Genomic DNA, 15,794 nt, shown 5'->3' with positions numbered 1-15,794 from the left:
TTTCAACATCTGGGTAGCTCTCCTGAGGCTCCACAAATAAGTGCACGCTATACATCCTGTTCCCCCCCCCCCGCCATGACATACTGTAATGAATACAGAAAACACATGCCCCAGTACAATTTGTTATCTCATGCAGAGCCATTAGCATCGGCTTCCTTCCCTAGATAGAGTCAAGGCAAGCTCATAGACAACTCTTCCAGGTTGCACACGCCACATGTCTCCTCGCTCCTTCTTCCCCTCTCTTCCTATTAGGGGACTATCCTTCCTGCTTACCAAGCTCAAGTTAAAAGAGCCCAACTTAGGAGATCTATTCAGATACTGATCTGCCTATCCTATAATGCAAAGCAGCTTATTAGAGTCATTTAAACAACTCAGAAGTCATATAAACCCAACAGATTCCACTGATTCCCCCCCCCCCGCCCCAGCACTACAGCACCTTAGGATTCCCAGTAACAAAGAGGTAATGGCACTGATGGAACATTGGAAGCTCTCCAGCCTGTCTCAGCTGAGGAATGGAGGCATTGCACAGGGCTCTCATAGCTTACACCCATCACTGCAGGACAAGGGGTGCAAATCACCTGTTCTGCAATCTCAAGGGCTAACTTTACTGTGAACCCAACAGATTCATTTATGCAAGGAAACCAAGCTTGGACACACAGGTCAACATGCTTTCTGTCCTTTTTTGTGGGTTAGAAGCTACAAAAGCTGCTGATCTCTTCCAGCTCCAGCTAGACTGGTTGGCCCTTTCATGCAGGCAGTACATGCTTCATGTTTTCAGCTCTTGAGATCACTAGATCCAGCCAGTGGCTGATGCAGGCGACAATGCAGGAGTCTCCTAACATGGGCTATTCTTTGGCTCTTGTGAGTTGGTTTTACACACAACATAGAAAAAGCCTTCCTAACACAGGGAAGCTGCTGGTGAAATCAGAGTGGTTGGTACCATCTTGCTTCTCTCCTGTCTCAGACCCAAGCCAGAAGCCCACCAGTGTCAACGGGAAGGCGCACTGGCTTCGCAAGGCTTTGGCATAAAGCCTTGGTACAGAGAACTGATTGGGGTCAAGTTTGGGAAGCATGGAGGTAGCTGACAGATCCCAGAACATGACAAAGCACTTAGAACATTTGCATACAAATGCTATTTTCTTATTGCTTCATTCACTGCTCGTAAGTCTTTTTAACACACCCTTCCATTCTGCTGTTACAAAAAGCGTGAATGCAAATAAAGTGCCTGAAGTGAACTCATGCAGGGAACAATCCATAGGGATAATACAGGGAAATGTGCCTAGGTTAAAAAACCCCAAACCTCAGTAAGAAATAGTGGCTTGAGGGAAAAAAACCTTGGGATTCAAACAATTGTAAATACACAGCCCTGAGTTACAGGAGCCAGAAGGCAGAGCTCAGAATGCAAATGTTCAAATAAAATGGATGCTAATTAAGAGCAGGCTCCATTATAGAGATTATACATCATTAAAGACTCGACCAGCCCCAAACATTTTCATCCCCGCACACAAACCAGCAAGCTACAGAGAAACACGTGCGGTCTGAACCCATTCGTTTCTCATCCCTCCTCACCCCCATGGCCATTACACATCTCTTGTGTTTAGTCTGGAAAACTCAGGGTCAACCCTTGTGGGGAGCCATGAGAAAGAAGTGGCCGTGGTGGGGCCGGATGACACCGAGCCCAGTCCCTCGTGGGCGAGGACCGCGCGAGATCCAGCACCGATTCCCAGGCCTCCAGTGGGCCTCATTCTACCTAGTGAGAGAGCTGCAAACCCAACTCAAAAGCCATGCCCAGTGACCTTGTTGAGGGATTATCTGCAACATCTCCCCCATTCCTTGCATTTGTGATGAAAAAAGTACTTTCAAATAGTAGAAATGACAGGGTTTTGTCCAGATAAACGAGCTGGAGAGACTGAGCGCTGAGTTCCATGGATACAGACTGGTATATCATTCGGGACAAGAAGTGCCTTGCCAGATTTTAGCCCTCGAGAAGTAAACTTCGATGTAAGAAAAAGAGTATTTCTCAAGTCATGGCCTTGTCTTAGTCCCATGATTTGCCTTCCTATTGCCACCTGTTATTTTGAGTACAGTTTAAATACAAGAAGCACATAACCAAGTGTTACATAAACCAGATAACATTTCTCTACTACTAAAAGTGCCTCTTAAAAGCATGCAGTTAGTCCAGCGTTCTCTACTGGACTCACTTGATTTACTACAATAGGCTGAACCCAAAGATTTTTCTGAACTGGAGAATTACCTTCCTGTTGAACACTGGGTCTCAGACCTCTACAAGTCATGTCCAAAACCAGGCAGACCTCTTTTATCATCACATTAGGTCACTCTTTAAGACTTCTACCTCAAGACAAAACAATCAATCAAAAGGGAAAAAAATAGACTTGACACATAGTCCCAAGTTGTATTGCCTGAAGAAAAGCTGCTGGTATCAGCTATAGCTCAGCAGAATGAGTTATGGAGAACCAAGTTTGGATAACTTGTGCTATCCATGAAGTCAAGAGCTTTGCTTTACAGCTTCTCTTTGCACAGTAAGAAAAAGTACTGGTAAGTGAGTGCAGACCACACAGCCTCTTTGAAGCAAGACTGTATCAATGATTTACACTGAATTCAGTGCAACGCTTGCAGATCTGACAGTAACTTAAACATTACCAGAAACCATAGCTTCTTTTGACATAAGCAGCCCAGTGATGCAATCAACAGCAGTTTTATTCATACAGATGAGCCTATTGTGTATCCCTAATGTACCTATAAAGCTGCTGCTCTTGTTTTCAGCACGACGCACCTTTTTCACACCACGTTGAGACCAGGGAACAACCATTTTGCTCCTGAAACACATGCAGCATGGGACTAAGACCAGACACGTTTTCATCTCTGTATCTGCGGGAGACTTTTGTTCTTCTGAGTTTTGCTGTCTCCAAGACAAAAAGCAAACTGAGTCTTTCTTCCGAGTACATAGGATCACCATTCAAGGCACCACCAAAAGAAGACTGAATGTACAAATTGTGACTTAGAAGAACATCAGAAATTTTGTTGAGACACAAGGAAATCAGTCATCACGTTGAGCTGGTTCCTTCTTCTCTCACCCCAAAGAGAACAAAGCATCATTTCTTTCAATTAGCTAACAGCAAGTTTTCTTTGTATGGTAGGTTGTTACTATTACAGCTATGAAGGACTCAGATCACACAGCATTACCCCAAAGAATGAGTAATGGTCTCATTTTCCACTTCCAATATGTTGTAAGAGCCAAGGGCAAGCCACTGACACTACAGTATTTGGACTTTCAGTTTTGCCTTCTGCTCCTGTCAAAGGCCCACTGTTGAAAGCCTCCAAACAGGACTTTATAAAAGTGCCTTTACAAGGTTCAATAGAAATTCAAATGAACTTATTTCCTTTGTGATGGACTTCTGAGTCATGTCTTCTAAGGGAGGGGAGAGGAAATATAATCAGAAAAAGGGATTATTCCTATTCTAAAAGAGAGAGCAGATCTACACTAGTCATCCTTTATCTTGTCATCTTCCTGACCACAGTATTGTGAAAAGCCCACAAGCAGAAAAGCAAGAAACATCAGTGAAATACTGTGCTCTTTATATTATTAAATCCTGCAATAAGAAGGAAGGGAAACTATAGTACCTTTCAACCCTGTCTTTGTTACACCACACCTTCTGGAAGGGATGGTACACAAAGCATTATGCAAAACCAAGTAATTCCTGGTAGCACAGGAAGAAGCATTCATCAGGTAGCAGAGAACTACCATTTCAGTGGGTCCTTCCTGACTGACCTGACAAAACCTGGAAGAATCTGCCACAAGAGCACAGCTGTCCTCTGGTGGGACATCAAACAGTCCTGCTACCCCCTCCCATGAACGTCTTCATTGGGCTACACCATAGCTCCCGAGACAAGGAAGCTGAATGCATGAGGAGATGGGCGGTGGGGTTGAAGGAAGATTGTACCTAGTCCAGGTTCCTACCAACATGCCAACAGGCATGCAGCTTGGGTGGTCACAACTTCCAAAACTCATTGGTGCCCCTCTGCAACAAGTAGTGATGCTGCTCTGCACTGAAACAGGGGTTATGGTTTTATCTTCATGGCTTTTGAACTCTTCCCTTCAAGAAATGCTTCCTGGGAATGTGCTTATCTGGGAGCTGGCTGTCAGCACACCAGATACTGGAAAAGTATAGTGCTTTCTAGTAAAAGTTTAAAAAAAACACCTAAAACCAAATCCCTTTTTCTCAGTAACTGAAAGGAAGGCTGATCTGAACATCTAATCTGCACATTTCTTTTGCTTTCCATTGATAAGAAAGGGTATTTAGATGCGAGGGTGTCAAGCAGTATGAATCATCTTTAAAGTATTCAGTTTAATTAGACAAGGCTAAAAAGGTTTAAACAATGTCACTGAAACCTAATTCTCTGTATTAACCTCTGTCATAAAGCAGAGGAGTGAAATCAGTAAAAGTGAAAAAGTGATGGTTTAGTTACGCTTATTTGTTACAGCCACTGCTCTTGAACAAAGTGATTTCTATGGCCATGAACCTCCATACAAGAAGTCAAGGTCGATGATAGCTATACGTCACTCTAGGGAAAGAACTGTACTGTAACCTCCCCTCTGTGCACTGCAGGAATAAAAGGCAGCTGTGACTACCTACTTGGAGAATCAACGTTACTTAAAACATGACATCTCTATGGTGCAGTATGTTCTGGTAAGACAGATGAGTCAAGGGAACTTCGCTGAGCATCAGCTCATCTCTTGCCTTTAGGAGAAATCACTACACAGAGATCAAGAGCAAGCAGTGGAGCTGTACCCAGACTTCATTTATACTCTCTAGTAAACCCCAAAGTTTTATAATAGGATACAAAACAGGTATTTAGGATTTCAATTCAAAGTACCTTTTTTCTTGCAGAATAATTGATTTTGCTGATGCTATATTTAGGAAAAAAAAGATGGAGGAGGACATGGATGAGGACAGGAAACAAAAGAGATGAGGCTTTAAAACCAAGTTGTGTGTTTACTTCTGTGTGGACAAAAAAAGGACAGCACTTATATGCTGTCTCAATTCACCATCAGGACAACTTTATGCGTCAATGAGAGTGCTTCTTCCACCACCAGCTCCGAGTATGGCTCTTATGCATGGAGAATTTTTAGGGGTGAGCAATCAGAGTAACCTCCACAGTTTCTGCCTTTGGGGCACTTCTGCTTGGAGTGCTTGATGTTCTCTTGACCTAGGAGATAGGTGGGAGGGAAAAAACCTCAAACAATCTCCCCAAACCAAAGTCCATAGATATTTAGTGTTCTTCTCTGGGCAACCAAGGGCATTGCTTCTTCAGTACTTCATTCAGAAGAGAAACCTCCAAAGGAGGTTTGGTTTTATAGTGCCTTGTCAGACTCAAACAGCCTCAGTGAAGAACTGGTGGGTCTATACCATGCAAATGCTTGATAAAGACATGGCATAAGAGATGACAGCCATAAAAACAACATGGGGAGTGAGAGACATGAACTCTTTAAGCCTGATTTTAAAGAGGAAGTCTGAACAGTAATCGTTCACTACCTCCCTGATTATACACGAAAATGATATCATCAGCAAGATGAAAGACTGTACAGAGAGACAGCAACATTCATTACTTCCCAGCTGAAATCAGAAAGACTCAACCTGGAAACAAAAGCTCCTCTGCGGTAGGGTAATTAAACACAGAAGTGGCTGAACAGAAAAGGCTTTTGATTTGCCATCATACAGACCTTAAAGGTGCATTCAAACTTCTTTCCTGAAGATAAACTTTCATCCAGTTACTGGAATAAAGTATTTGGTGCAAGCAGATGGAAGTGGGAATTTCCCTTCTGGTCTCCCACTACCCACTGAAGAAATGGGACCTGCCCACACTGAGGTCAATACTTATGGCTGTCTGTAAGAGGCAAGGTCATACCACCTCTGGTGCTTTAGAGCAGCATTCTTGCCTGGACAACACCTTTGCCCACAGCAAAGGCCATGGGATGTTAAGCATGACACTTCTGCTAGAGAAAAGAGCTATTCCTACTTGCTGGCAAGGTACGTTTCTCACTAGCCACAGGCAAAGAGTTTTTGTGGTGCAAAGCACAAAGTATTACACAGTCCAGATGGAGCTCATAACAATGACAACCAAATTCTCACTGGAGGGATACAGTTTTGCATGGCATAATTCACTACAAGTGAAAACCAGGCAAGCCAAGAGAAAGATATAATCTAATTATTGCTTGTTTCTCAGGACTGAAGGTGAGGGGGGAATTTAAAGGCAAACAATGCTGTGTTGCTCAATACGGAACGCTGCAATGTAAAGAGGTGAAAATTACAGTGCTGCAAGAAACATGTCAATTTTCAGTAGATATGGCACTGACATATATTAATATTCCTGACAAGCCAAGAATGTCAGATTTCTAAGCACAATATGAATCACATCTGAATTAAGAACAGCTGAGCCTGCACAACAGATATGTGTATTTATGAAGCACAGGAAATACTAAAAGCCAGCAAGTTCAGCTGTATATACGAATATAACTAAGAACTGTTAGACCACATGTATCTGGTAAAAAGCCACTTTATTGACAAGATAACTATAAACTAACAGAGAGACAAGATATTGAACATCTGGGCAAGATGTAGGGGGCCATTAAAAATGCCCTTTAAAACGCCCTTTAAAACAAGGGGTCTGCTCTCATGAAAAGCTGTTCTCTCAGTGAGACAGAAGGAAGGCCAATGGATTGCAAAAGCAATTCAAGCTCAGCAAAGCTTTTCGTTGCTCAAAATGGTGATTTCAAGAGTTTTGGCAACACATCCTGAGGGCAAAAATAACCAGTGTTGTACCCAAGCTTGGGAAGGAGGAAACACAAAGCACAAGAACGGCTCAGTTAGCAGCAGAGGTTACCTGAAGCTATTTAACAGCTAAGACTGAAATGGCCCATACCTGGATCACCTTCCAAAGAAGTCTGATTTAGAATCGTTTAAAGTGTTTTCCAATACTGATGAGACTCTTCAAGAAAGCAGTTTCATATCATTCACTTGGACATCAAATTAAAAGCAGAGTCACAGGATGTAGTATGAATAACGCAGAGATGTCACTGTAAGATTTTGTTGTGCCCTTGCTTGGTTTGATTCATTAAAATAGTAACTGAGAAAGACGTTTGCTAAGCATTTTTGAGTCTTAAAACAACACCACGAGATAAATCAGTGAAACATTGGAATGGAACACTGGGACTGAAGTAAATGACAACGCAGGGTAAGATATTCTGGTTTTATAAAGAAGTATTGATTCCTCAAGCCAAGCAAGCGGATGAAAATAAACCAAAGAGGAGTCCTGAGCTGTATCACAAACACTACCACCACCTTGGATTGCTCACTTTTATTAACAACACATCAAGAGCAAACTCAACTACATGGCTCAAAGGTGTCTTCTCTCCCCCAACCACCACTCAAGGCACATGTTATAATTATCACTGCCACCTTGATTACTATATCCCCCCAGCCTCGTCCTCCTCACTGTTTTGGTTTTCAAGCTATTTTGCCTTCCTATGGTGAGGAAATGGTACAGAAGAGGCTGACACTGTGCCAGCTACCAGAAGGAAAATTAACTCAATCCCAGCCAAAACCAGGACAAAATTAGTGCCCCTGTGACAGAGGGCACAGCATTAAGACTGACACACATATCCCCAAATAACAGCGATGGCACATTCCACACTTTGAAATGACAACAGTGAATATATTTTGGACAATGTCCCACCTCAGTCCTGCTCTATACAACTCAATTAACATTTGCTTGGTAACTGCTTTCACAGCATCCCATTTTTTTAACTACACAATCTTAGGTCCGTGCTCCTGGATGTCAGCTCAGCTGGCACCCACTTATGTATTCAACTTAAACATGTATTGCATTCTTTACATGTATTTCATTCTTTTCAGACCCTGCCTCAATATCCTTCCATGCACTTCACCCAGGCTTCTTCCTCCTTTCAGATGCCTTTCAGATAAGCAAGGACAACAAAAACCCCACAAGCATCCGTTGTTTGTTAACACATGCAAGAAACAGAAGGGTGAGCTCCATCCAGCCAAGTACCTGCTTTGAAGGTCAACCTCAGAGCTTGTGTAACAGTCCTGTTATGCTCGCTCTCCCTGGCACAGTTTTACAAACCTGTAATCACGGCACTACATGAGTGCAAATCCCCATCCTTAATTGCTTTGCCTGGTTCAGAGTGGGAACTTTAATTCAAGTCTTCCTCTCCTCAGGAGGGTGCCTGAACCATCAGAAAACACAGTGATTTTTTTCTGGCTCACTAACCATTAAATAGCTCGCACAAAGCAGAAAAGGAACTGACTCAAATACTCATGCAGATTATTTTATATTAAATACATTCAAACTTCTGAGCCCAACAACCCACATACCAAGCATTTCTCTCAGATCAAAAGCCCCGTTTTCTGCTCTCTCTCACACACAATCCCACATCTCAACTCCAGCCTCCTACCAAACATCCTGGGCACTTTATTTTCAGACTGAGTGCTCTCTAAAAATTACTTGGTTTTGCTTCCTACCAGCTACATTAAAACCCATTATGAGATGAGTAATAGCCGCATAGCTGGGGGATGGATCTCAAGTAGAGCTGCTTGAGACAGCTCTAGCTTGGAAGTCACATTTCAATAACCCATGTCCTGTAGCTGGGCACTCTCTTGAGGTGGGAAAAAACTCAAGCTTCTTAGGCTGAAGCTGAATCGAAATTTCTATTATCCCATGCAAATCCTACAGTTAGTAACAGATGAGAACCTAAAAGTCACACAGAACGGGCTTATAGCTGAACAACACATACACAAGTAGCTTTTCCCAGCCTCACTTTACACTCAGATACATCAGTGACCAGGGCAGCTCTAACTGCTTCAGCCAACAAGGTACTACTCAAATCCTGACCCTTGTACTCCCAAACACGTAGTGAATGCAGACTGCTGGCTGCAAGCAAGCATTCAGCAAACACCATCAGAACCTGCTATTACACTGCCTCACATAGAATTTAATCTGTCATGGCCTTAAAATTAAGTCTTTAAAATAAAATGACTTCACATTTCATTGCAGATCTACTTGAATCTGCCGTATTAAAGAATAGGCAGATGCATTAAAGAAACCTAATGGATCTTATCTTCCTCAGGGTACAAAATGGACAATTAAACTGAATTGCCTCCCACCAACTCAGGAGGAGATATCAAAGCATTTGAGCAACTCAGGCCATGTTTTTAGGGGTGAAAAAGTAAAAAAGGTCTATTGGTTACTTATAAACTTGGCCCCAACTACAGAACCTCTGTTAGTAATTGCCTGACAAAGTGTTTAGCAAATCTGTTCCAAAAAATACCCTCCTCATTAGGCCATGAAGCAAGGAGCAGGACTGCAAGCTGGCCATCCAAATCGATTATTTGCTCTTTCACACTAGATTAAATGTTGAGTAACCACCACCTTCAGCGCAGCTCCAATTGAGTCAGAAATGAGGACTGAACTTAGAATAAGGCTTCCATTAACTCTTATTTACTTGTGAGAGAACAGGAGGAGATGATCTTCTGATATAGTTGAACACCAAGACTGCAAACAAACTACTTTTGCAAGTCAGAAGAGAAGGATCATGGCCAATGTAGTGGTCTTTAACAAAGAATAGATGCTCTTTGCTGTGCCTCAGTTATTTACAGACTTCAATTTTCTCTTAAAAGCATTCACCCTTGTATGACCTACTGCCCACAAGCTTGCTATTCATGCATCCTTCCTGCAAGCATGAAGACAAGCCTTAACAACATTCAAAACTTACCTGGGACCTCACAAAGAGCAGTCCGCAGCACTAGAGATCCCAGATGTGGAGGAAACAGCTGGAGTTCCGACTTCTTCATGAGACAGCTGGAGATTTCCCAATAAAAGTCAGTGCAGCTTCCCATCCCAACTTTTCCCTGTTCCAGCTGCGTGTTGTAGATCCCTGGGGAATGCACTGGCTGAGGTATTCCTGGTAGCATGGTTTCATGAAGTAATGTATATATCTGGTTTGTTTCTTATTGTCATGGGACTAAATCACATGCTGAGCTTTACTTTGGCTAATAACATAAGGAGTAAAATCACACAGAGGAGATTTAATATGCCAGTGATAGAGGAAAAGAACAAATTTTAGCCTTTCAATACTATTCTAGCTTGAAAAAAACAATATAAAACCTTTGACATGGTGGTAGCCCCAACCAAGCTGAGGGGAAGAGACCAGAGCAAAGAGAATTTAAATGCTTCAGTCCAGGCTGTTTTGGGTAAGACATGGCAGAGCCTGTTCTTTGCTCATTTCATCAGCTCCAAACAAAGGTTTTGTCACATGCTATAATGAAACAAATTGTTTTGCCATATAAAATAACTATGCTTCCTTATTGCACACTTACACCAATATATGGAGAGACTGAACGTTCTAAACAGGTCAGTTGTCAACAGCTTGTAAATCAGGGGGTTTTTAAAGCAGCATTAGTCATTAATTGTTTTAAGCTTAACAAGTGAAGACTCAGGCAGGAAATATGATGCATAAACAGGAACGAAGTCTTTAACACAGCATTCAGTAAATACACCAGTCGAAGAGCAGCCAGTCTGTCAGTAACCATCATCAACAGTTCCGAACACAACTGCTGGTTGTACAGTGCATGCACTCCCAGGGATGTTTGTGTAGTTTGCTACTGAGCAATGAAAACCATCATTTTTTCTCTCTACTACCCTTCAGCAATCATACCTTTAAATCCAGTCTCCTTCCTCTCCAAATTTTTATGGTCCAGAACCTTACTGCAACTTTTGGTTGTACATTACTTATGACTGAAAAAAAAAAAAGCTACCAGTTCCCATTTATGTGCCACAAATATGCACATACATCCCCCTCATTCAACTTTTATTAGCAGTAAAATAGTCACTAAATAGATTCAACTGCAAAATACGGCCTCCAAATTTGGTACATATTAGCACATGAACTTGAGGAGAGGTGAACCTTTCAGAACCCTGAAACAGCTGCACTGAAATCTCATACAACCATAGAATAGTTAGGGTTGGAAAGGACCTTAAGATCATCCAGTTCCAATCCCCCTGCCATGGGCAGGGACACCTCACACTAAACCGTATCACCCAAGCCCTCGTCCAACCTGGCCTTGAACATTCACAACCTCCATGGGCAACCCATTCCAGTGCCTCACCACCCTAACAGGAAAGAATTTCCTCCTTGTATCCAATCTAAACTTCCCCTGTTGAAGTTTTAACCCGTTACCCCTTGTCCTATCACTACAGTCCCTAATGAAGAGTCCCTCCCCAGCATCCCTACAGGCCCCCTTCAGATACTGGAAGGCTGCTATGAGTTCTCCACGCAGCCTTCTCTTCTCCAGGCTGAACAGCCCCAAATTTCTCAGAGGGGAAACCCCAACTACTCATAGCAAAGGACCAGTTTTGCTCCTCCTTCTTAAGTCCAGGTCTAGAGTGACCTTTATGCTCATATTTACTGGTAAAAATCACATGAGGCATCTCAACTCCTATTTGCAATGGCAAATTTGAGTACCAAATGCATTCCCAGAATCGTGTGCACTGGAGAAAGGAAAAGGGAGTAGACAAGACAAACATTGAGAGAAAAATGTGTAAAGTGGTATTATGTTATTAAAACCTTACATTTAGAAACAAACAGAAAATAAAAAAAAAAAAGTTTTAACCAGGTTTAACTTTGCTTTTTCTTCTTTAAATTCAAGCTGACCCAAAGCAAAAACTTTCATTGCAAAGGAAGAACAAAATGCAGTGTGATACTGGTAACGCAGCCTTGCATGGAAGCTAAGACTCGTGGCCAGGTCACAAGTTGCTCTTGTCACAACGTCACTGCGGCCTCTTGACAGATTTAACCGAGTCAGTTAGGATCCAATTTTTCCACCTAGCCCAGGTCCACCCTGATTAAACACGCTACATATTCTCTTTTGCCTCGGGGTATTTATCCAATGAGTTTGTCCAGATGCGTTCTCCTATGACTGCCAACCAAGAGCCAGAAAACTGGCTTTTCCACGCTATCCCAAGGAAGCCGGAGTTATTCCAAGCATGAGTGATAACGAATTTGAAAACCAAACAAACCCCAAAGAAAAGAACAAAAAGAAAACCACTCAAGAGTTGTTCAAACTAACAAGTATTGTCTATAATGTAAATAGTTTAGAAATATGGTAATTAAATAATCTAAAAAACACTCTTAACTCTGCTGTACATTTATAAACATCAATATTTACAAAAACTTTCTGCTTTGTTTTAAAGGATGAGGTTTGCAGTTTGTTAATGATCAGAGTCTTTTACTCAGATTGATTCTTTGGTGTCTTTGCCAATTTCTTAAGGTTTAATAAAAGTGTTCAAAGTGTGAATTTTAAGGTAGTGGAACCAGGCTACATAAGGAGTCTGTATTATGCACTTCTTCCACATTCTAGTCCGAATGAAAAGCAATGTTCAGCGTGTTCTTCGAAGTATTTGTGCACAATATTTAAAAGAATAAAAGACCAAATTCCCCATTATTGAACTTTGGAGAGGATTTTCAATGACTAATCATACTTCACTCGCACTCCAGCACGTGTAGAACCTCAGATAGCAAATGGGACCATCAGAAGGCTCAGACATACACATGTGCTGCTGTGCTTTGTGGAATCAAGGTCAGAGAAACCAGCTACAAGAGATGGCTTAGCACTGTAAGTAAGGGTGAGGGCTTCCCTCCACCTTGGGGACGGAGGAGAGGATAAAAATTAATTTAAAAGAAAGGCTTTTTACTGGCCTGAAATATATGTGTTCCCTTTAGATGTCAGTTACTTAAAAGAAATAACCAAAAAACAAACCTCAAACAATAAATAATGGAATTACACATTTCTTCATTAAATAGCATTCTTGTTACCAACAAAGTCTTCCATAATTTTCTTCAGTCACAGCAACAGACAAAACAAATAATTTGCCTTAATATAGATTGCAACTAAAATATACTCTAGATTACCTTAGAAAATATTACTGTAAAAATTCAGTGGGGAAGGACATTGGTTTAAACCAACTTACAAATGTAGTGAACAATGCTAATTTCTTTTGTTTAAGAACAAAGCAATTTTAAGGTTCTGATCTCATGTCACAAAACTGAAAATTCATGCTTAAAACCTGCCACTCAACTCTTGATGTCTGTGCTGTCTCAGTACTGGAGAGCTTAAAGACCATAATCTGATCCTTCTTCCTTCAATGGGAGCTGATAAGACACCATCACGTACCTACCCCACTCTCACGCACACCCACGCTCTCAGGTTGTCCCTGCTACAGTGCCACCACCATTACATACAACGTGGAGGAGGCACTATGAAGCTCTACTGCCTGGAGGTGACCACCACACACACTGCGTGGTGTAAGGCTGGACATCCTTCCTCGCTCATGCTGCTGAGACATGGACTTCTGGTCACTGCTCAAGCAGGCTGGACTTGAACCGATATAAGTTGGTGACAAAAAGGTTCAACATCCCATTACCAATCCTCTGAGCCGTGAAACTCAGAAATCACTTATTGTTTGGAAATCTGATGCAATGTCAGGCACAATAGGGAGAGATAATCCTCCTTGCTTGCCATAGTTCCGGTGCATCCATTAGCAGTGGTAAGGTTTGTGCTCAAGGAACTGCAGTCCAGGGTTATAAGATATTAAAAGGAACTAGCACAGTTAAATAATATGAGTATACCTGCTTCACCTGCTTTTCGTATTTTTAATATTAAATATTTTGAAAGTGACAGTGTTAAACTGAAAAGCCATCACCGTTGCTTTCATCTCCCCATTTCCATTGGTATAACGGATACAAAAGCACTCCTGATATTAGAGAGGCTCTTTTGGAGCAAAAAGCAAGCAGAGGACACTGGCAAGAGCCTTACGATGACTCTATAATCCCTTGAAAATAAAGAGTGAAACAACTGCACATTTTGGCCCCATCTTTTTTTGACAGCAAGACCTTTTCTTTTTATAATTGGAAAAACTGTTTAATAGATTACTGGTTTTATACCTAGCACGTAAACCACATTCAGTAGCTGAATTTCAGTATTCCTTTCATTTGCTGCTTTCAGACTAAATGCAAAGTTTAAACCTGCAATATGACTGGGGTTTTTCTTGTTTGTACACATTTAAAATGCATCATCATAACGTATGTGCACTTCCCACTCTCTAACCTGAAGCAAACTGAATTTCAGAGCAAGCGAGAAAAATCTATCACTGCTTTTGATACAAAAGGGTTTTGGCCAATTTCTTTTCTTTCCTTTTGTTTTTCTGAGCGGACCCAATTCGGCTGAGAACCCGTAGATAGAATTCCAACTGAAAGTGAAATAAAGCAGGTTATACATTCATGACATTTCGGGAGTAATAATGAACAGCAACTGCTGCATCACTTCTGTAATGTCACGTCTACACTACAGCGAGGCAGCACTTCCTGTTCTCACAAATAATGCACTGAGACTAAATGAGGAATAGTGGGGAGGAGGAAATCACACATAAAGGGAAAATACATCAGAAAGATTATTGCACAGGAGGCACTGTATGAGAAACAGAATACATTGGCATCCAAAAAAATAATCTAAATTTGTATACTTTTAAGTTAATGTAAAAAACACAGAGGCTATGCCTCTTTGTAGTGTACTGTCACTGTTAAAAACAGACTTACAAACAGCCGCCCATTTAATAGGGAATGTCAGGAAAGAAGAGGGCCTGAATTTTATGGGCATCCCAACCAACCACAGTAATTAGGAAAAGAATAAGATGAGCCAATGTATAGACCCTCAAATTAAATAGGGTTAACCACATTTTTTCCTTTAATTTCCAAATCATACTCGTACAGTACCCTAGGACATGTTGATTATCAACACTTCCCTCTGCCCTGCAAAACCACACACCCTGGCAGACACGAGACTCCAAAACACACAGCAGGGCTCTGAAGGTCTTTCTACTGGTATCTTTCTGCAGGACCGGTGCCTTGATTTCCACACTTTGTTTGCTTGAATAGTTGCTCAGCATGCCAATTCAAACCAACCACTTCCCTTGAGAGGCTTCCTTCCTTCTCCACTGCAAGTCTGCACGCTTAATGTGAAAACAAACAAACAGAAAAGAAACCCAACAGCAATCTTTAAAATGTAATATTGTATAGAAAGCTTGGACCTTGTAAACTTGGACCAAGAAACCAAAAATTAAGACCTTCTAGCGTGTGGTATAAAAACCCCAAGGAATTGTATACCTGCCTTCTGACTTCACAGAAAAATCAGAATTTGCATAGGATATACTTTGTGCAAGGCAACAAGCCTCTTCAGTATCTGGAATATAACTAATCTTGCTCAGAGTTCTTCTCTTCATGGATATCAGATATCATCAAATTTGTGTTTTAAGTAGTCTTTCATGACCTTGGCAATGGGTAGTTCATCAAGTAGTTTTAGGTTTTGAAGGCCTATACACTGACGGATTTTAATTCGGCATAGATCTTGCAAGTTCCTGGGCTGTCCTGAAAAGACAAAAGGAACACATAAAAGTAAAATGATCACATTTTAAACACACCTTAAGAGATTGTTTTTACTCAGTAAAATCACACATGTTTGCTGCATTCTAAGAGGCAAACGGAAGGGAAAAGTTACAAGGGAAAAAGGGTGGAAGTTAACACCTTTCTAACGAACAAGTCAGTGAAATCAAGGGATGAATCCTAAAAATATTTTTACATGTACATAATTTTACTGATGCCAACGCAAATTTTCCACGTGAGGATTCCCATGAGGTGGCAAAAT

General features: G+C 41.4%; 1 protein-coding gene across 6 annotated transcripts in view; it reads right to left on the bottom strand.

Annotated features, from left to right (window-relative positions):
* Positions 1-12,149: 12,149 nt before the first annotated feature.
* Positions 12,150-15,794, bottom strand: part of ASB7 (ankyrin repeat and SOCS box containing 7) — a 30,484-nt gene continuing 26,839 nt past the window's right edge. For 5 of the 6 annotated variants that reach the window (XM_062601711.1, XM_062601712.1, XM_062601713.1 and 2 more), the window contains one exon: positions 12,150-15,517. In XM_062601711.1, coding sequence (XP_062457695.1) covers positions 15,378-15,517 — 140 coding nt within the window. In that variant the 3' untranslated portion in view covers positions 12,150-15,377. The remainder of the gene's footprint in view (positions 15,518-15,794) is intronic. The other variant, XR_009961396.1, reaches the window with a different exon arrangement.

The sequence above is a fragment of the Pezoporus occidentalis genome, unplaced genomic scaffold (genome assembly GCF_034315485.1).
Source record: "Pezoporus occidentalis ecotype Australia unplaced genomic scaffold, CSIRO_AGI_Poc_V1 ctg72, whole genome shotgun sequence".
Taxonomy (NCBI): domain Eukaryota; kingdom Metazoa; phylum Chordata; class Aves; order Psittaciformes; family Psittacidae; genus Pezoporus; species Pezoporus occidentalis.
Note: the sequence above shows the minus strand (reverse complement) of the source record. Positions and strands in the feature narration are given on the sequence as shown.